This window comes from Vombatus ursinus, unplaced genomic scaffold (genome assembly GCF_900497805.2).
Source record: "Vombatus ursinus unplaced genomic scaffold, bare-nosed wombat genome assembly UNPS02009994.1, whole genome shotgun sequence".
Taxonomy (NCBI): Eukaryota; Metazoa; Chordata; class Mammalia; order Diprotodontia; family Vombatidae; genus Vombatus; species Vombatus ursinus.
In genome coordinates, this window is record NW_020949772.1 from 6,347,277 (window position 1) to 6,369,709 (window position 22,433).

General features: G+C 47.3%; 1 protein-coding gene across 5 annotated transcripts in view; it reads left to right on the top strand.

The window, feature by feature from the left end:
• PITPNM2 (phosphatidylinositol transfer protein membrane associated 2) overlaps nucleotides 1-22,433 on the top strand; it is a 256,108-nt gene that overhangs the window by 186,723 nt on the left and 46,952 nt on the right. For all 5 annotated transcript variants that reach the window (XM_027853474.1, XM_027853476.1, XM_027853475.1 and 2 more), the window contains 3 exons: nucleotides 3,383-3,616; nucleotides 10,460-10,771; nucleotides 13,438-13,533. In XM_027853474.1, the coding sequence (XP_027709275.1) occupies nucleotides 3,383-3,616; nucleotides 10,460-10,771; nucleotides 13,438-13,533 (642 nt within the window). The remainder of the gene's footprint in view (nucleotides 1-3,382; nucleotides 3,617-10,459; nucleotides 10,772-13,437; nucleotides 13,534-22,433) is intronic.

Here is a 22,433-nt window from a genome sequence, read left to right on the forward strand (position 1 = left end):
TAATAATAATAATAATAATAATAAATAGCCAACCATGCTTATATAACTTTTATTATTCTTGATTTTTTTTGGTCCGTGTTTTCCTTTGTAACATGGTTAATATGGAAATGTTCTGCGTGACTGCACACATATAATCTGTATCAAATTGCTTGACTTCTCGAGAAGAGGAGAGGGAAGGAGGGAGTGAATTTGGAAGTCAAAATTTTTTAAAAAAAAAGGAATGTTAAAATTTTTTTGTTTACTTGTAATTGAGGAAAAAAAATAAAAATTAAATGTAAAAAAAAAATAGCCAACATTTACATAGCACTTACTACGTGCCAAGCACTCTACAATTATTATTTCATTTGATCCTTACAACAACCTTGAGCGGTAGGTGCTATTATTATGATGCCCATTTTACAGAGGAGGAAACTGAGGCAAACAGAGGTGAAGTGACTTTCCCAGGGTCACATAGCTATTAAGTGTCTGAGGCAGGATTTGAACCCTGACTCCAGGTCTCTGATACTTTATCCACTGGGCCACCCAGCTGCCCCAAAAGGAAACAGCCAGGCCCCTTAAGGAGTTTACATTCTACTGGAAAGGAATCCTACGTAGACGCACCCAAGTACAGACGAAGCAATACGGTGTAACTTACAGATGGCAAGAATGCCAGCAAGTCAGTAAGGGAGGATTTGAATCTAGATCTCCCTGAGTCCCAGCCGAGAACTCTCATCTGCTAGTCTGTGCTGGCCCATTGCTGCATGGCCCCTGACCCGTGCTTTGAAGGGAATTAAGAATTTGAAAGCTCCCATGTTTGTAGGGCTTTAAGCATGACAGAAGGGCATCACAGCAGTCCTGTGGGGCAAATGCTGTGGTTAGCCCCATTTCATAGATGAGGAAACTGAGGCTCATAGAGTTTAGTGACTTACCCAAATTTGAACCTAGGTCTCCCCAAGTCCAGGTCCAGGCTTTGGTCTACTCTGTCCAGCTTGGAACAAGTGCTTTCCAGATATGAGGGCACTATGTGGGCAAAGGCACAGAGGTGGGAGATGGGGAACATTTCAAAGACCATTTCTCTTAAATAGGTGTGTTCTTCCTCCACAACCCCGAGTTTTGGCTCCGACAGAAGGAAAATCTACAATGCAAAGAACACTGACTAGACTAGACTAGAAGTCAGAAATCCTGGGTTCGAGGTCCGGCTGGGCCACTAATGAACTGCATGACTCATGTGCTGTCTGAGCCATAGCTACCCCTCCATAAAATAACAGGTTGGACCGGATGATTACTGAGGTCCCTTGCACCAGGCTCGAGGGCCTCCTGGCAGAGACACAACACCCAGCCCTCTTCTTGGCCTTTAGGAGCGGTGGGATGGGCCTGTCTCCTCCCCTGCTGGAAAGGACGGCTCCCTGGAATCTCCGGGTGACGCCCTGGCCAGCATGCCTGGGATTCTTCCGGCGACATTTCCCTCTAAGAGCCAGGCTTCCTCTGTCCGGTGCTCCCTGCCCGCCCTGTACTAGGGCAGTCTGTTCCTGTGCAGGGAGGCTCCCTGTCTACCCCCTCTGCGGGCTCTGGGGGTGGGCAGGTGAGTGTTCAGAGGTCCTGAGCCGTGCCAGGACGTAGCAGGGGAGGAGCTGCCTAAACCCTCCCAAGAAGCCGGGAAGATCCCTCTCGGCCGCAAGCCCTCCCCCATTCTGGGAGCCTACCGAGGTGTCTCTGGTTTAGAAGCAGTGAGACCCAAGGAGGGAGAGCAAGGAGATGGCCTGGAGTCAGAGAATTAGGAAATGGCAGGGTGTTGAGACTGTTGTCTTACTAAGTGGAGAGATGATTTTTCAGAGGATCAGAAAAGTGGGGGGCAGCTAGGTGGCACAGTGGATAGAGCTCAGGCCTTGGAGTCAGGAGGACCCGAGTTCAAAACCGGCCTCAGACACTTGACACTTACTAGCTGTGTGACCCTGGGCAAGTCACTTAACCCCAATTGCCTCACCAAAAAACAAAACAAAACAAAACAAAAACACAGAAAAGAAAAGTGAGGGTCATTATGCTTCATTGGTGGAATGAAGGCCTTGGCCAAATGGGCTTCTGACATCCCTTTCAGCTGTAGATTTGTAAAAATTGTGGAAGGATGGCTCCTGCAGAGTGCCTGGCACCTCACCTTGCAAGTGCCTGGTCAGTTCGTGTTGTCCACCTGTCTGAAGAGGGGCACTCCTGACTGTGCCAGGAGCTCATCCGATGTGACCTAACTTCCCTGGGCCTCGGTTTCCTCATCTGCAAATTGAGAGGAGCAGACTGAGTGATTTCTCAGGTCCCTCCCAGCTCTAAATCCTGTGATCCTCCCCAGCCAAGGGATATAGGGAAGTAGATACAATTAGCCAATACGTGTTTGTTTATTACATAATAGTGCCTGCCCTCAGTGAGCTCACACTGTAGTGGGGCAATATAATGTGTATAATGAGAAGGAAGGAAGGAAGAAAAGAAAGAAGGAAAGAAGGGAGGGAGAGAGGGAGGGAGGGAAGGAAATAAGCATTTATTAAGATACTTCTGTGTGCCAGGCACTGTGCTATGCACTTTACAAGTATTACCTCATTTAATCCTCACAATAACCCTGAAAAGTAGGTGCAAATAGTATCCCCGTTCTTGTTGTTCAGTCGTGTCCAATTCTTTGTGACCCCATTTAGGGTTTTCTTGGCAAGGATACTGGAATAGTTTGCCATTTCCTTCTCCAGCTCATTTTACAGATGAGGAAATTGAGGCAAACAGAGTGAAGCAACTTGCCCAGTGTAAGCCAGCTAGTAAGCGTCTGAGGCTGGATTTGAACTTAGGTCTTCCTGACTCCAGGCCCAGCACTCTTATCTACTGTGCCACCTATACTGCCTAATTTTACAGATGAGAAAACAGAGGCAGCTAGGTTGAATGACTTGCTTAGGTTCATAGCTGTCAGAGGCTGAATTCGATCCTGGGTCTTCTGACTCCAGCCCTCTATCTCCACTGCTTTGCCTGGCTGCCTCTAGTTGGGAAAACTACAAGACAGCCCATTATCTAGTTAGGAAACTTGACATATCCCCTCCCTTCCTTCTTCTTGCTTTCCCTAATTCAAGAACCATGTTGGTGGCTTGAAAAGTCTTGCAGAACTTGGATTAGAGGGTTTGGGTGAAAGTGAGAGATGGGCAGGGTTTGGGTCATAGCTTGGGCATTGGATTGTAGTCAGTAAGACCTTGGTTCAAATCCTGCCTCAGACATTTTTAGAGCTGTGACCCTGGGCAAGTCACTTAACCCTGTTTGCCTCAGTTTCCTCATCCGTCAAATGAAGGGGGTTAGCCATCAGGTCTCCAGTGTTCCTTCAACCTCTGGATCTTATGTTGTGACCTCTTGTCAAAAAAAAGTGATTTTCATGTCCTGCCCCCAGATCCCATTGATATCGTCAAAGACCCCATCCCTCCCAATGAGTACAAGTTGGAGGAGGACCCTCGGCTCTTTCGGTCAGTCAAGACGAAGAGGGGCCCGCTATCTGAGGACTGGATCGAGGAGTGCCTCCGCCACCCCAGCCACTTGCCCATCATGTGCGCATACAAGCTGTGTAAGGTGGAGTTTCGCTACTGGGGCATGCAGTCCAAGATCGAGAGGTTCATTCACGATGTTGGTGAGTGCTCCTAGAATCCCCCTTCTGGAGAGGGCCTTTTAGGAGATGGGGTCAGTGGACCTCCCTGACCTTAGAGCACATTATACTTGATTTACCCCAAAGGGCACCATGAGGACCGGTGGGCTGATGGTACAGGCACTGAGATAGATCTCAGTCCAAAGTGAGTGATGACGTGTGACCACAGAGCTATCCCACAGTAGACTGGGCCACCTCCCAGAAGGTCATGAACCTCATGCCTGCAGATGCTTAGGTACAGGCTGGACTTACCAGGATGAGAACCCTCAACCAATTTTGTAAAGTGGGGTTCAAATCCTCCATCTTCAACACAGTAGGTGTGTGATCAGGTCTGTAGAGCACTGGGCCAGCTTTGAAACGCTGCATAAATTATCATGAGCTCTTATTATTATGAATTAATAATTATCATTAAGTACATTTGTAGACTAGGTTCCTCAGAGCAATTCTGTGATAGAGGTTATTTCCTTTGTTGTTCAGTGATTTCAGTAAATGTCTGACTCTCTGGGACCCCATTTGGGATATACAAGCCTTGAGTATGTTTAAGTAACAAGTTCCCAAAATTGGATTAAGGATTTTACATATAAAATTGCATTGATAATTGTAAAGAAAGTGAAATTATTTTCTTATTCTCTAGCTCATTTTACAGATGAGGAAACTGAGGCAAACAGCGTTAAGTGACTTGCCCAGGGTCACACAGCTAATAAAGTGTCTGAGGCCAAATTTGAACTCAGAAAGTTTCCTCAGAGCATTTCTATGATATAGATTATTTCTCTTACTAGACTGTAACCTCCTTGAGGGCAGGAACCATGTCTTATTTATCTTTGTGCCTCCCAGAGGCTAGCAGAATGAATACATTACATGGTGGTTACTTCATCAATTAAAACCACAACAACTCGTCATTTATTTATTTTTGGCATTCTTTTCTTTTTAAATTTTGAGGTCCAAATTCTCTCCCTGCCTCCCACCCCGTCCCGTGCCCACTGAGAACACAAGCAATGTGATAGCAATAATACAGATCATATTAATTAATAAATTTATTAATTTATTTAATTAATTAATTTATTTATTTATTTACAAATCATACAGAACATATTTCCGTATTAGCCGTATCTTTTTAAAAAGCAAGAAAAATAAAGTGAGAAAATTATACTTCAATTTGCATTTAGAATTCATCAGTTCTCTCTCTGAAAATGGATAGCACTTTTTCATCATGAGTCCTTTGGAATTGTCTTGGCTTACTGTATTGATTAGAGCAGCCAGTCTTTCACAGTTGATCATCATTATAGCTTTGCTGTTACTGTGCACAACGACCTCCCAGTTCCTTGCCTTCGTTTCAGATGGGTCTTCCCATGTTTTTCTGACACCACTTCCTTGGTCATTTCTTACAGCACAATAGTATTCCATCACAATCATTTGCCACAACTTCTTTGGCCATTCCCCAATCGATGGGCATCCTCTCAGTTTCCAATTCTTTGCCACTACAAAAATATATGCTATAAATATTTTTGTACATATAAGTCCTTTTCCTTTGCTCTCTTTGGTGTATAGTCCTAATAGCAGTATTGCTGGGTCAAAGGGTATGCACAGTTTGATAGCCCTTCGAGAATAGTTCCAAATTGCTTTCCAGAATGGTCGGACCAGTTTACAACTGTACCAGCAGCTTATTAGTGTACCTATTTTCCCATATCCCTGCCAGCATCAGTCATTTTGGATATGTGCTTCCAAGGTGGTGGTGTCCTGGGAGAGGCTGGGTCATTGCTTTCCTGGTCTGCGCTCTTGTCTTTACTCAAGACGGGTCCCTGTTCTTCTGCCGCCACGAGCCCTACCTTGCGCTCCTCTCTACCTTGGAACTGCAATCCAGAACTGATACGAGCAATAGAGTTGCCAGTCAATGCCAGCTGCACCCAGTGCTAGCAAAGAGCCCTCTGTAACCTCTCTCTGATTAGTTGTCCGGCGCCTTTACCATCTCTAGGCTGAGAGCTCTCAAAGCTGCCCCTGCTGCCGCCACTGCCGCTGTTGCAGCCGCCTTCAAGGCCCCAGCCCTCCACACTGGCTCCCACCCCGGTGCCACAGATGTCTCCTGCCAACATCCTACATTTTCTTAGGCTGGAAGAATGTCTCACCCTGGCCTTTTGTTGGCTCTACCGCTCCAAAATTTGATTTGAGGTGTTGTTTTAAACCTGTTTGGAGAATGTTGAGAGAGTTCCACTGGGTTCCTGCCTCTGATCCGCCATCTTGACTCCACCCATTTCACAAATTTTGGATGGATGAATGAATGTTGTGGAGGGTTTTCCTGCATTGCACTGGAGCTTAGACTTGGTGCCCTGTGAGGTCGCTTCTTGCCCTAAGACTCTTTGACCCCATATTTGTTACTGATGAAAAGTCTTACTCTTGGGGTCAAAAAGTCCAATTTGTGAGTGTGAGATATGGGGGAGGAGAGACAGAGAACTGAGGGCCGCAGAATGCATAGTTTCTTCTCTTTCTTTGTTTCTGGAACACGGCTAATGCAGAAATTGGGTTTTGCATGATTTGTAATGAATTTTCTTTTTTATTACCTTCTCAATGAGTGGAGAAGGGGGAGGGAGAGAATTTGAAAGGGAAAATAAATAAACAAAATTGAATCTAAAGAGGATGAAGGAGTTACTGGGTGGCAGCTCATCTGAAGAAGATCTGGGGGTTTCAGACCCCAAGCTCGGCTAAATCTGCTGAGTCAGCAGGAAGAGGTAGCGGCCAGGACAGCCAATGCGGCTCATACTTCACTACATTGTGAACGAGATGATAAGCCGGAGTGTTCTGTTCCGTTACCAGGGCCGCATTTTAGGAAGGACTTGCATAAATTAGAGCATGTCCAGAGGAGCACAGCCAGCATGACGAGGGCCTTGAGACGCCATGGGGGTTGTTTGAAGGAACTGGGGGTGTTTAACCTAGATCAGAGACCACGTAAAGGCCACATCACAAAACATGTTTGATCGGCGGCCTTTTAGAGGAGATTTTGGTCTTGTTCTCTGGGCCCCAAGGGCAAAACCAGGAGCAGTGGAAAGGGCAAGCCTCGATGAAAGCTGTCCAAAAGCCCAAGTGGATCCATCGGAGTGGAGACTGAGGAAGGCAAGGTATCAACTCTCCAACCATAAGCCTGTCAGTCAGTCAGTCAGTCGACAAGCCTTTGCCGAATGCTCACTCTGTGCCAGGCACCGGGGCAGAGCAGACCAGGGGTGGGGCACGCTTGCTTCCAAAGATGAAACAATCCCACCAGCTAGGGAGTCAAGGTTGGGCTTGTATGGGGTGGTTCTTTATTCTTGGTTTGGTCATTGACTGCATCCCCAAAGGGCGAAGGCTCTGATCTGGCTGATTGAGGCCCATGGGGTCTGATGAGACTGGTAGGTGAGGATGGTGCCCTTGGAGAAAAGGCATAAGTGGTTGCTTGCATGCCTGAATCAAACAGTGACCAGAGATATGTAATGTTCAGCCTCCAGCCCAAGTCAGCTAGAAGTGGACTGAGTCTTGAAGGTCATAACATCCATCCCCCAGCCTCCAGGCAAGAATACAGTGAACCTCTGTAGAAGGCAGCATAGCACAGTGAAGAGAGTGAGGAATCTGGATGCTGAGGAGCTGAGCCCTGCCGTTCCCTGTCTTTGTGACCTTGGGCAGATCACTTTGACTTCTCTGGGCCTCAGTTTCTTGTAAAATGAAGGAGTTGGGGTAGACAGCTCTGAGGTGGTCCCGGAGAGGATTCCAGGTTAATTCCCGTACAGTGGTGCCTGCGGAAGGAGCCCTGCTCCCACCAACAGAGTCCTGGGTTCAGGTTTTGGCTCTGCCTCTACTAGCAATGGGACCTTGGTTGATTAGGTCTCCTTTCCCTTTCTCAGCCTGTTTGTTCATGGGAAATAATAATGAGTCGCCATGATGATTACATAGTACATGATCATATTTGATCCTCAAAACCAAAAAGGAAACAACCACCCCCTTGCTTTCCCTTTGTCACTTACACTGTGGTCAATAATCAATAAAAATTTATGAAGGGCCTTCTTTGGGCCAGGCACGGTGCTAAGTGCTGGGGTTACAAATAGGAGAAGGAAAGACAATCCCTGCCCTCAGGGAGCTTACAGTCTAGCCGGGGAAGAAAGCTGAAGTGGTGGGGGTGGGGGTGGGGGTGGTGAGGTACCCAGCCCAGGGGCAAAGTGAAGAAATCAACAAAATCTAAAATGTGGCCCCTCTCCATCTTCCTGTTGTTCTTGTTATCCTTGGTGAAGATGGAGGACAGTTGAAGTAGAATGTAAGCTCCTCGAGGGCAGGAATGTCTTTCTTTTTCCTATTTGTATCCCCAGGGCCTGGCTCATGATAGGCACCTCAAAATTACTTTTTGAATCACGTCAGATTAATCCCTGTTCTAGTTCTGGGCCTAAAACCAAGTACAGAGGGGAGGTACAAATTGTAGAGAAGATTCCGGCTGCAAGGACAAACTTCCTGATGTTGAGAGTTATCCAAAAGTAGCGTGGGCTACCATTTGAAGTAGTTAGCTCCCCATCACTGAAGAGCTTCCAGCAGAGACTGGATAACCACTTGCTGGTGGGTTGGACTTCATGACCTTGTAGGCCACCTGGGTTGGACTAGGGGCCTGGATGGCCCCTTCCAACTTTGAGATTTGGGGATTCTGTATTCCGCATATAGTCGGTTCTTAATTGCTGGCAAAGTAACTTTTCTTCTTTGAGGGTTTCATATCCAGCACACACACACACACACACACACACACACACACACACACACACGAGCATTCGTCTGCATGGCAGTAAATTTCCCCATCCTCAGTCTGACCTCATTAGTCATCTACTAGTAAGCAGTTCCAACACTCAACAAGTATTTCTGTCTGCACGAGCTTGCTGACCTCAGCTACGTGGTCTTCTCAGTTCCTTTGGGGAGTCAGGCTCCAGGCCTCCACTTATAGGCCTGAGGGGTGAGGTGCCTTGGGTTGCAGGCCTAATGTGTCTGTCTCTCTCTCGCCTAAGCATGCTGCTGACAAAACGGAAAGGATGTTGTCGGGAAGGAACCCCTGAGGTTGGGACTCAGGAAACCTCCACTTAAGCCTTGCTATGTGACCTTGGGCAAGTATGCCTGGGAAAGCATTTTGAAAAGTTAGATGGACAATACAAATTGGAAGTTATTTTTCATGGGACTAATAATAACATTATTTGAAGTCCATAAATATGCAGAGCCTATGATGACCTCTTGGGGTATAGTGGTTACCCTGGGGTATCACCAGGGCAGCTGGTTGTGTAGGTCCTCCTAAACCAAAGTTCCAGGTTCAGCAGCGGATTATGAGTCTGTCACTTAAGGACTAATCCAAGGTCACAGAGCTAAAAATATTAAGGGCAGTGCAAGGTTCAACCATCCAACATGCTAACATTGATTTATTATTGTTGTTGTTAAGTCATTTCAGTCATGTCTGACTCTTTGTGACCCCATTTGGGGTTTTCTTGGCAAAGATATTGGAGAGGTTTGCCATTTCCTTCTCCAACTCATTTTACAGATGAGGAAACTGAGGCAAACAGAGTGAAGTGACTTGTATAGGATCACCTAGCTAGTAAGTGTCTGAGGTTGGATTTGAACTCAGGACCTCCTGACTCCAGGCCCAGACACTCTATCCACTGTCCCACCTAGCAGCATTTATTTATTAATCCCCTACTGTCAGCTCTAGGGATACAAAGACACAAAATGAGGATTGCCTGCCTTCAAGGAGTCTACATTCTTTTGAAAAATTATTATTCTGAATTTGGAATTCAAACTTTGAAAAACGAATATTAAAAATTGTTTTTATGTGTGCTTTGGGAAAAATATAATACTAAATAGATAACTTTTAAAAATTATTATTCTGAACCTTAACATCAAAAAAGGAGCATTTTCATAAAACGGCAGAAGGTAAAAAGAAGATTCTGCATGAAACCTTGAATTTCAATTTGATCTTGCTTGCTTTAAAAATAATAATAATAGGGGCAACTAGGTGGCGCAGTGGATAGAGCACCAGCCCTGAAGTCAGGAGGACCTGAGTACAAGTCAGGAGGACCTGAGTTCAAATCCGACCTCAGACTAAACACTTGACACTTACTAGCTGTGTGACCCTGGGCAAGTCACTTAACCCCAATTGCCTAAAAAATAATAATAATAATAATAATAATAATTCTGCCTGTTACTTCCTTAACTGTCCTACTTGTCTATGCTAAGAAGCTTACTTTTTACTGAAGAGATAAACCATATAAACAGCTAAGGCTGTGCATGAGTTTTTTTTTTAAATGAATGAGAATGCATTTATTAAGCATTTGCTGTGTACTGAGTACTGGAGTTACAAATACAAAAGCAAAGACTGACCTTACCTTTTATTGATGCCTTTTGTTTTTGTAACTCACTCAGTCAATAAGCATTTATTAAGCACCTACTATGTGCCAGGTGCTCTTCCCTCACTCCCTACCCTTACTCTGTGAGTTATCCTTTATACTAGAGATTAAAAAGGATACATTTTATTTTGAGGAGGGATGGAGGACTACAAGAACTTGGAAGATCAGAAGAGATTCCTATAGGAGGCGGTTCTTGATCCAAGCCTTGTAAGACAGCAGCAGAATCATAAGGAACAGGCCAGGGTCAAGAGTCCTGGGTGTGTTTTCTGTTACTGTCAGAACATTAACTGCCCTCTGCCTGATTTCGGTTGGTCTGAGGGTGCTCCGCTCACGGGCCAAGTTACAGAAATCGGAGTTGAGGAAGGAGGGGAGGGTTGGGCTCCCCAGCGTGGCCACCATGGGCTCGTCACTGACCCAGTCCCTCTTTGGTCCCTTGGCCCAGGTCTTCGGAAGGTGATGGTGAGGGCCCACCGACAGGCCTGGTGCTGGCAGGATGAATGGTGCGGTCTGACCATTGAGGACATCCGGGAGCTAGAGAAAGAGGCGCAGCTGATGCTATCCCGCAAAATGGCGCAGTACATGGATGGCGATGGGCATGGGCCCCAGGAGCCCCCCAGTGAGGAGAAGGAAGAGGAGAATGCCTTGAGGGAGGCCCCAGAGCCCCCCAGCAGCAACGGGGAGGCCCCCAAGGGGAGAGGCCTAACGAAGCAGTGGTCCACGTCCTCCAAGTCTTCCCGGTCATCCAAACGAGGAGGTGAGAGAGCCAGACAGCTAGCCCTCCCCACCTGGCTCCCCAATCCGTACCCACCCTCTGAAGGCTGGCCATCTAGGGCTCTGGCCACCCCTTTTTTAATGTAATAAACACATTCCTGAAAAACTGTGTGTAGATCAAAAAAAAAAAATTTAAGATAAATCCTATTGTTAAAATGCACTGGGGCACTCACTCTAAAGGACCCTTTGTTGGGTTAAAAATCCTTCCCTCCCCAAGTTTCTGTTGTATAATTCTAGATTTTTACGTCCTTTGGGACCTGAGTTCCAGGTTCCAGGGGAGTCCAGCATCAGCCTCAGTTTCACCCTCGGGTCCTCTGGGCTCCCCTGTGTGCCCTACTAAGAGTCTGGGGTCTCTACCAAGACTTGGCATCGAGTTCAGATTCTAGCTTTTCCATTTACTCCCTGTGTGACCTTGGGCCAGTCACTTCCCATCTCTTGGCCCTCAGCTTGCTCACCTGTAAAATGAGCAGTTGGACCAGATGACCTCTCATCCAAGGTCCCACTATTCTAAATTCCCTGACTTGCTAGGCCCTCTCTTTCCCCATTGCAAGCCCTCAAATTCAGGGTGCCAAGTTGCATCCTTTTTGGAGTGCAATATGCCGATTCATGAGGTGTTCTAACATCCAGGAGTCTCCAGAGTTCTAGCTCCCCCCTAGCCCTGTTCGCCACCTGACTGCTAGGTTGCCGGCAAGTCAAGTCAACGAGCATTTATTAAATGCCTACTATATGCCAGGCACAATGCTAAGCACTGGGGATAGAAAGAAAGACAAAAACTACCCCACCTCCAAGGAGCTCACATTCTAATGGGGGAGGTAACATGCAAACAACTGCATGAAAAAGATCTGCAGAGAATAAATGGGAGTGATCTCACAGGAATCTCCCTTAAGAGGGATTGGGAGATGATCCAATTAGGATGAGCCAGCCTGTAACAAAGCTGCTGGCTCAGGGTGCCCTTGACCGTGGTTCCAGCCTCCACGGGGTGAGGAGAGGTGACCCACCCTGGGCACTGAAAAATCTGCTGACCTTGAGCCTCCAGCCCCATCCTGTCTAGGGTTCCTTCCCTACCCCACTGGGCTCTCCAAGGTGCTGTTGGGCAGGATTCTGATCCTGGTCTGCTCTGCTCCCACAGGAGCCTGGCAGAGGAGCAGAGACCACAGAAAACACATAATGAGCAGTCCTAGTAGACAGGTCACAGTGCACCCTCCTCACAGCAGTTAGGGAACAAAATTAGAACCTTGAACATGCAGCTTGAGGTCTGCTCTTACCTCCTGGAGGGTCTTGGACACCTGTTAAGGCAAGACTTCCGGGCAGCTAGGTGCACAGTGGATAGAGCACCAGCCCTGAAGTCAGGAGGACCTGAGTTCAAATCCGGCCTCAGACATTTCACACCTACTAGCTGTGTGACCCTGGGCAAGTCATTTAACCCTGACTGCCTCACCAAAAAAAACAAAACAAACAAACAAAAAAAAGACAAGACTCTCCATCCCCTCCCCGTCTGTGGGGCAGGACGAAGGAGCAGGCTAGGCATGAGGGGAAAAGTTAAGCAGCTGCTAATTTGTCCCCGTCCAAATCATGCCCCCAATTCTATACAGTGGCCTTCAGTCTGATCCTAGGCCCCAGTCTCTTCTCTTAGCCCAAATGCCATCATCCTTGTCCCAGGACGGACATGGGCTCAGAACAGGAGAATTCAACAGGTGTGTCCCCAGAGGAGTTTCATGAACTGAGTTCTGTTGGAAGTGGGTTGAGAAGAATTGGCATCTTAAGAGAACTGAGTGATGGAGGCTTCTGTAAAGTGAAGGAGGATTCTTCCGTCATCTCTATTGCAAATCCATCTATTGGGTTTGTGAATGTGGGACATGCCTGATTAATGTCAGTTGCCCAAGATAAGGATCAGGTGATTTTCAAGGCAGGCAGTCTGGTCTGTTAATCAGCAAACATTATTAAGCATTTACCACGTGCCAGTCACCATGTTAGCCAAGCCCTGGGGATGCCAAGAAAGCCCAGAACAGTCCCTGGTCTCAAGGAGTGGGCATTCTGATAGGGGAGGCCACATATGACTGACCAGGTAACATAAGATATCTGCAGAGTAGACAGAAGGAGGGGAAGGCAACTGGGACTCCTTGGAAAGGCCTCCTGCAGAAGGTGCAGTTTTAGCTGAGACCCGGAGAAAGCCAGGAGGCTGAGACAAAGAGGGAGGGCATTCCTGGCCCGGGGAAAAGCCAGTGCAGAGTCACAGGGTTGGGAGGGAATTATCTGATTGAAAGAAACAGAATTGGGATTTCTTGGCCCCCAGCTTTATTTTTTATTTTTTAGACACTCTTATATTCCCCAGTGAAGTAGAGTCCATTTCAGTCCATGGAAACATAATCAGGATCACCCAGCCCCAGGTTCTCTGAAGGTCATCTGGTGCATCCCCCTGTATCTATTCTACAGCCTCCGGTCACTCTCTGCCCTTTCCTTAGTAATGTGCCCCGGCCTCTGAGGGCACTCTTGTTCATCAAGTCCAGACGTCTAACCTCCAGCCTCCCAAGGAGGAGCCCTCTTCCCTGAGAGAGAAGTCGCTGGCCCCATGATACCTCTCCCTGTGGCAGGTACACAACCCTTCTCAGTGCTGAGACTCGGTGATAAGTCTGAGGTTTTTCCTTCCAGGGAGCCCTTCTTGCCAAAGCATCTCGGAGTGGAGAATGCAGAGCATAGCCAGGGACTCAGATGACAGCTCAGATGACGAGTTCTTCGATGCTCATGGTACGTGTCCTCTGGGCATGCTGGGGGAGGGCCAAAACATCATGGGACAGAGCAGAGGGGCGGAGCATAAGCAGCGGGGAGATCTAGGCTCTGGGAAAAGCTGGCCTGATTCAAGGGCAGGGGGTAGATTTCACTCATTCAACAAGCACCTATTAAGCACCTACTGTATGCCAGGTGCTGGGAAAGGTGCTCAAGATAAAAAAATGAACTCATCCTTGCCTTGAAGGACTTTAAATCATGTTGGGGAAAACATATACATATAAATGGTGGATACAAAATATAGTGAAAGTAAACACAAGGCATCTCTGTGAGAAAGGCCAGTAGAAAGCAGTCCTTACACTGAGCTTTAAGAGGATGGTGTGGATTTAAGAGGCACAGGGAGTGCAGTCCAGGTGTGAAAGACAGCCTCTGCATAGTGGTAAGAGATGAGATGTCTTGTGTGATGGACACCAAAAAAACCAGGTTGGCTAGAGGATAGCACGCTTAATGGGCAGCTGGTTAGTGCAGTGATGGAGTGCTGGGCCTGGAGTCAGAAGGACCTGAGTTCATATCCAGCCTCAGATGCTTACTAACTGTATGACCCTGGGCGAGTCACTTAACCCTGTTGGCCTTAGTTTCTTCATCTGTCATATGAGCTGGAGAAGGAAATAGCAAACCACTCCCCAAATGGGATCACAAAGAGTCAGACACAGCTGAACAACAGTATGCTAGGCACTGTGCTAAGTATTGTTATTCCCATCTTACGGAGAAGGAAACTGAGGCTCAGAAAGAGAAGTGAGCTGCCTAAGAGTCACAGCTAGTGCTGGCCAATTCTTGTCGAGGGAAAAGGAGGAGGGGCGGACCAACATTTCCACCTCCACAGACCCTGTCAGGCCCCCGGTCAGCTCTGGTGTCCACATCCAAGATGAGCCAGTCGGGTCACAGGGCTGTGTCCCCCCGTCTTAGAGGAGGAGACAGCAGCTCCTTCCTGCCACCACCCCTGACCTTTTATTCCAGGAGGGAAGAATGTAATGTCAGAACTCTTTAAGAGGGGCCTGGCGCTGGAGAGGGAACAGAGAACAACCCCATCCCCCCAGGAGCTAAGGGCCAAACAGAAAGTGGAGACCCGTGGCCCGGAGGGCAAATCCTGGTCCTGTGCTGCCATAAATCTTGGTGCTAGATTTCACTCGAATCGATAGGAAACCTGAGACCCAAACGAAAGCACTCTGGGGAGTGAGGCTGCTGTAAAGGCTGGGGGGCGGTCATCCACCTCCAATGAGGAAGGGCATAATGGGAAACGGGAACAAAGGGAAGGGTCTGCTGTGCGCCAGGCACTGAACCAGCGCTTCATAAACATTTGATCCTGGGAAGCAGGGGCTATGTTATCTCCAGGTGTTGTTGTTGACCTGTTTCAGTCGTGTCTGACTCTTCGTGACTCCATTTGGGGTTTTCTTGGCCAAGATACTGGAGTGGTTTGCCGTTTCCTTCTCCAGCTCATTTTTACACATGAGGAAACTGAGGCAAACAAGGCGAAGTGATTTGCCCAGGGTCACACAGCTAGAAAGTATCTGAGGTGGAATTTGAACTCAGATCTTCTTGACTCAAGGTCTGGTACTCCATCCATTCCGCCCCTTGCATGCCAACCCGGGTTCAGATCCCCGTTCCAAATCTTGCTAGTTGTGTGACCCTGGGCAAGTTACTTCTCTTCCCTGGGCCTCAGTTTTCTCATCTGCAAAATGATTCCTATGGTCCTCTTCAGCTCTGAGTCTGTGATCCTCTATAATCCTATCACATACCTCAGGAGGCTGTTGTGAAGTAAGCGTTTTGGAAACCTTGCACTCTAAAAGTCAATCAGCAAACCTTTATCATGAAGCATGTTTTATGTGCCAAGCACCGTGTGCTGGGTGCTGGGGATAGAGGCAAGTGTGAATCACTTCCCCTCCCTGTGGAAGCTTACACACTGTCAGAAAAGACTGTGTGCACACTTAGAAAAATCTAAAAAATGAGAAGGGAATGGGGGGGGGGCCACTATATTAGTATGGAGGCATCGGAAAGAAGCCAAACTGTTTAGCAGTTCAATTGAACAGGAATTTATTGTGGAGCCTCCCTGTGTGCTCAATCCTGAGGATACAAAGGCAAAAATTAAACATTTCCTGCCCTCAGGGAGCTGCCAGTCTGATGGGAGGAAACACATATATAAAATGTATGCAGAGTAACTAGTGACTTCAGCGTGGGGTGGGTAGAACACCAAGGGGAGGAGATCCAGAAATGCCTCCTGTGTAAGTTGGCCCCAGAGCTGGGCTTTGAAGGTTGACGAGGATTAGGTGACAGACACTTGCTAGCTGTGTGACCCTGGACAAGTCACTTAATCCTGCTTGCCTCAGTTTCCTCATCTGTCAGATGAGCTGGAGAAGGAAGTGGCAAACCACTTCGGTATCTTTGCCGAGAAAACTCCAAACGGGGGCACAAAGAGTCAGAAGCAACTGGAACAACTGAGCAGCAACAAAGGATTAGGGAAGGAGGCGAGGCTTAGGCAGCCTCCGGGAAGGCATGGAGGCCAGAGAAGGATGTTCAGTACTCCCAAACGACAAACCCATCTGCCTGGAACTCAGAGTGCGCGAGGCAGGGCCGGTTGGCAATGGGACCGGGAGGATAGGCTGGAGCCAGCTGGTAAAAGGCCTGAAATTGCAAGCAGAGGAGTGCTGGATTTTAAATCCCAGCCGGGATCCTCTCGGGCCCCTCCAGCTGCAGGCTGCGCTTCTGTTCGGGCACCGCCACAAGCCTGGTACTAACTCCCGTGCTGACATGACGTTTGCCAGGGCCCTCGCCACATTGTCAGAACCGGCTGAAGAGGTCAGCAGGGGCCACCGTTCCCACTGCCTCTGCCTCTGCTTATCAGATTTATTGGAACCAGATCCTCTCTGTTCCCAATCCAGAGTGTCCTCACTAATGACTTTATTAGCATCCCAGACACCTGTGAGAGAGCTTAGCAAGGGACCTCTTTGACCCCAGGCTTCTCCGGCTTCAGTTCTGGTGGCATCTCTAATTAAGGAATCAATTGGTTTTTTTTTTCCATGTAGTTCTCAATTATTCATAGTCAGAGCTGGAAGGTGCTTTAAATACCTGTAAGTTAGACAGTCACTAGGGACCTCAAGCCATCTAGTATAACCCATGCCTCAAGAATAATCATCTGGCCTCTTGAAGATTTCCCCATGAGGGGGAGCTGTCTGCCCTTGGGACAACCCACGCCCCTTTGGGACAGCTCTGATCGTTAGGAAGTGTGTGTTTGCGTCAAGCCTGCTTCTGCCCCTGGAGCTGTTGCGTCCTGCTTCTGGTCCTGCCTGGGGGGGCCCAGCAGAACAAGTCCATTAGTCTGTCTTCCATGGGACAGCTTTTCCAATCCTTTCCAGAGCTATCCTTTCTCATCCTGAATCTTCTCTTCTCCTGCCTAACCCAGCCCAGTTCTGTTAACTGATCCTGCTGGCATGGACTCAAGGCCATTCACCATCCTGCTGGCCTCCTTCTGGAGCCACTCCAGCTTAACAGTTTCCTTCCCGAACTGTGGCCCCCAGAACCGAGCCCACTACTCTAAATGTGTTCCAGTAAGACCAGTTATTGGCAGTTGGGCGGCCTGGTGCTTCATTACAGTTTTGCAGCATTCAGTTTTCATTGTTTTATTTCCGTTATGCTTTCTATTTACCTTGTGATTATCATGTTTTCGTGGTTCTGCTCACTTCCTTCTGCATCAGTTCATATGAATCTTCCTACTCTCCTCTGTATTTATCATATTCGTCATTTCCTACAGAACAGTCATATTTATTTAGCCATTCCATAATCAGGAGGTACATCTTTTTCCCCCTTGGTCCTGTACTTCCACAAAAATCAGTCAGATATTTATTAAGCACCTACTGTGTGCCAAGCATTATACCAGGCACGTGGGGATACAAGTAGTAAGAATGACGTAATCTGGGGGCAGCTAGGTGGTGCAGTAGATAGATCTCTGGCCTTGGAGTCAGGAGGGCCTGAGTTCAAATCCAGCCTCAGACACTTGACTCTAGCTGAGTGACCCTGGACAAGTCACTTAATCCCATTGCCTAGTAGGGGGGGAAAAAAAAAGAATGACATAATCCCCATTTTCCAGCAGCATGAATTCAGTGCATTTATTCCTAACTCACAAGGTGCAGCCGTCCTTTCTAACTTCTCAGCTCAGCACCTCAATAATTTATTAGCCTAGTTTCATTGCAGGCCTAACACAAGCCTCTCTTCTCCATTTCTTTGCCCCTGATGCATTTATTCAATAACATTTAATTTTTAAAACACATTATTTATTTTATTTTTAACATTCCTTTTTAAAAAGATTTTTGCATTCCTTCCCTCCAGCCCCTCCTCCACCCATTGAGAAGACAAGCAATATGACATCAGTTAGATATGCAAAATTGTGCAAAATATATTTCCGTGTCAGCCATGTACAAGAGTCATTTATTAAGCATCTGACAGACAGTTCGCCTAGGAAGTGCTGGGGGAAACTCACAAATAATCATTTGAGTCTAGGAGCTTCTCATTTGATGAAGGGCGGGGGTGGGATATGGGACAATGGGACAACTGCCCAGTAGCCTCAGGGCAACCTAGAATGGAATGAGAGTGAAAAGAACAGAAGGGCAGATCAAAGACTCTCGTGGAGTGGGCCGTGGGCTGGCAGGGAACAGGATGAGTGAAGAGCTAGAAGTAGTCCCCGATCAAAGATCAAATAAAGAACTGGAGGTGGTTAGCCTGGAGAACGGAACACTTCCAGCCTGCCTGGACATCTGCCTTCAAGGATTTCAAGGGCTGTCATGTGGAAGAGGGAGGGGTCAGTCTTGGTTGACTTGGTCTCCCTCACCTTGCAATGAATAATTGAAAGGTACCCAAAAACCAATTCCTTAATTCAAAGGTGGGGGGCAGGGTCCCTCATTGCCCAGCACCGGCTGGCAGAGCCTGGCTGACCGTTCTGAGGGTCATGTTCACATTCTGGTTGGGTTAGATGGCTTCTGATGGCTTAGGTCCCTTCCTCTGACTCTGAGAATCGGTGAAAAATAATTAAGACTAATCCACGCGTTTTCTCTTATAGGGATTCTTAACCTGGGTCCCCAGGGGCTGTCCTCCTCCCCACAGAGACTCTATGGATAGATTTCAGATGGTCCCTGAATGTGTATGGGGAAAACAAGAACATCTTAAAATTCAGTATTTCCTTCGATTGTGATTTTTTAAGCTCAATTATGAAGTGAGGTCCATACACCTGGCCATCCCGCCCAAGGGGTCCGTGATACCGAAAAGGTGAAGAGCCCTGCTCTAGAGGAAAGGGGAAAGACTTTGTTGTTTCACTAGCAAGAAGTAAAGCCCATCAATTATTAATAATAATAGCTAGCATTTTATAGCATGTTTTGAGATTTGTGAAGCACTTTAAAGTTAGCTTGTTTTATCTTCACAACAGTTCTGGGAAGTAGGAGCTTCTATTACTCTCCATTTTACAGATGAGGAAGGTAAGGAAGACAGCAATTAATAATTATCTAAGGCTAGATTTGAACTCAGGTCTTCCTGACTTCCTAGAGTCAGGAAGACTCATCTTCTTGACTTCAAATCTGGCCTCAGACACTCACTAGCGGGGTGACCCTGGGCAAGTCACTTCACCCTGCTTGCCTCAGTTTCTTCATCTGTCAAATGAGCTGGAGCAGGAATGGCAAACCACTTCAGTATCTTTGCCAAGAAAACCCAAGTGGGATCCAGAAGAGTGGGACACAACTGAAACAAGCAAAAAACTTCCCGACGCCAGACCCAATGCTATGACCACTGTGCCACCACGCTGCCGGTGAGTCAGCATACATTTGCTAAGTGCCTACTATGTGCTGGGCACTGTTATAGGTATGGGGGCACCTACAAATGAAACAGCCCCCTGCCCTCTGGCACCTTACATTCTGTTGACCATGAGGAATGTCCAGTCTTAAGCCTGGTTCCGGCAGAATCAATCAGTCAATAAGCAGTGAGTGCCTGCTCTGTACCATGCACTGTGCTGAACGCCGGGAGCTTTATACCCAAGGCCCTGGCGGCTTTGAATCTCAGCCCTGTGTCCCTCCGGGAAGGCCCTCCCTGAATCAGGATGTGAGTAACCACCCAGATAAGAAGGCAATAGTGGCAGTTGTGCATGGGCCAGATTGGCAAGGCTGAGGAGACCGAGGGGCCGACTTCCGGAACCCACCCTTCCCAAGTGGATCCCATTGCTCAGAACTAAATGATGACCCATGCTCCCGGTCCTACTGGGCGGCCTTGGTCAAGTAAATCTCTGGCCCTTGACCGCCTAGTATCATTCTTGGGTGGGGTCACAGTAGGAGCAAAAATCCTCTGGTCAAAGGCCCCAGGCTTAAAGTGGCCCTGGAGGAGGAAAGATGACAGAAATCATTACCCGGGCACTGGCAGGCGCATCATGGGTAGCCGCTCCCAAGAATGAATGAGGCAGCAAACATAAACGCCTCTCTGCCCCACCCATGGTAGTAATGGGCCCATTTTTGTAGCCTTGAGCCTGAGAGCCAAAGTTTGTTACCAGCAAATGAATGTGAGTGTATTTCCTGCTCCCTCAGATGTTGCCAAAGAGCCTTGGGACCTTACCCGGCCAACCTTGCCCTGGTCCCACCTAAGGCTGGGCAAAGGGGGTTCAGCAGCATGTCAGTCTCTCTGGCTCCTGGGTTTTCTTCTTTTTTTGTTTTTCTTTTTTTGGTTAGGCAATGGGGTTAAGTGACTTGCCCAGGGTCGCACAGCTAGTAAGTGTTATGTGTCTGAGGCCGGATCTGAACTCAGGCCCTCCTGAATCCAGGGCCAGAGCTCTGTCCACTGCGCCACCTAGCTGCCCCCTGGGTTTTCTTCTTGCTAAACCTATCTGGGCCTTTGGAGTTGTGGCCTTGGGGCTCAATCAGGAGCAGGAGGTTGGAGCCTAGAATCCAGGAATATAATAATAATTAATTATTAATAATATTAATAATTAATAATTAGATTCAATAAAGGATTCCCCATGAAGTGCTTAGGGGATACAGAGATAAAGCAACAGACAGCCTCTGCCCTCAGGGAGCTTACCCTCTAAGGCAGGGTAACAAGATGCACACTTCTTAGTGTGTGCTGCTGCTCAGTGCTAAGTAGTTCTGGGAAAAAATGCTGTGCTCAGTCCTCCTGCGTGGCCTTGGCCAAACAGGCCCTACTCAGCTACCAAGAGACCGAGGTGAGGAGCAGGGAGCATTCCACACCTAAGGGACCACCTGGGCAAAGGCTCAGAGGTGGGAGATGGCGCATCAGACTCAGGAAACAGCCCATAGATCAGTTTCTTCTGCTCCAGACAATAAGTCTAGTTGACCACTTGTCAGACATCTAGTGTTCTTGTTCCTCATTTGGGGTTTTCTTAGCAAAGATACTGGAGTAGTTTGCCATTTCTTTCCCCAGCTCATTTCACAGATGAGGAAACTGAGGCAAACAGAGTTAAGTGACTTGTCCAGAGTCACACAGCTAGGAAGAATCTGAGGCCAGATTTGAACTCGGGTCTTTTTAACTCCAGGCCTAGTGATCTAGCCATCTAGCTGACTCCATGATAGAGTAGGGATTCCTTTTGGTGTTAAGGGTTAGACTGAGATCTATCCCTTCCCACTCTCCAATTCTCTGATTCTACAGATCAGTTTTGTGCATCAATGGAAGTAATACATAATAAGTCTTGATAGGTAGGATGGGAAGAGTTTTTAAACACCCAACACAGGTATTGATCCCAGAGGTAATAGGGAGCCACTGGAGTTTCCTTTTTTTTTTTAAATTATTAATTTATTTTGATTTGTCAACAGTCACTTCCATAAGCCTTTGAGTTTTTAATTTTTCTTCCCCTCTTTTCTCTCCTCCCTCCCCAAAATGGCAGGTAATCTGATATAGGCTTTACCTATACATTCCTATTAAACATATTTTCACATTAGTGATGTTGTAAGGAAGAATTAGAACCAATAGGAGGAACCACAAGAAAGAGGAAACAAAATAAAGCAGAAGAAAAAATAGCAGATAGTATGCTTCGATCTGCATTCAAACTCCATAGTTCTTTCTTTGGACGTGGATAGCATTTTCCATTAGGAGGCCTTTGGCGATATCTTATATCCTTGCATTGCTGAGAAGGGCTAAAGTCTGTCAACGTTAGTCATCGCACAATGTGGCTGTTATTGTGTACAATGTTCTCTTGGTTCTGCTCACTTCACTCAGCATCAGTCCATACAAGTCTTTCCAGGCTTTTCTGAAGTCAGCCTGTGCATCATTTCTTTCTTTCTTTCTTTCTTTTTCTTTTTTTTTGGCTAGGCCGTGGGACACAGCTAGTAAGTGTTAAGTGTCTGAGGCTGGATTTGAACTCAGGTCCTCCTGAATCCAGGGCCAGTGCTCTATCCACTGTGCCACCTAGCTGCCCCCTGCTCATCATTTCTTATAGCACAGTAGTATTCCATTTCATTCATATACTTGTTCAGCCATTCTCCAATTGATGGGCATCCCCTTAATTTCCAATTCTTTGCCACTGCTATAATCTCTTTGGGATACAGCCCTAGAAGTGCTATTGCTGGGTCAAAGGGTATGCACATTTTTATAGCCCTTTGGGCGTAGTTCCAAATTGCTCTCCAAAATGGTTGGATCAGTTCACAACTCCACCAGCAATGCATTAGTGTTCCAGTTTTCCCACATCTTCTCCAACATTTATCGTTTTCCTGTTTTGCCATGTTAGCCAATCTGATAGGTGTGATACCACTGGAGTTTCTTGAGAGTGACTCAGTCAGGTCTGTGCTTTAGGGTGGTGACTTTGGCAGCCAAGACTCGAGGCAAGGAGACCAATTGGGAGGCCATCATACCAGTCAAGGTGAAGGGTGTTGAGGGCCTGCACTAGC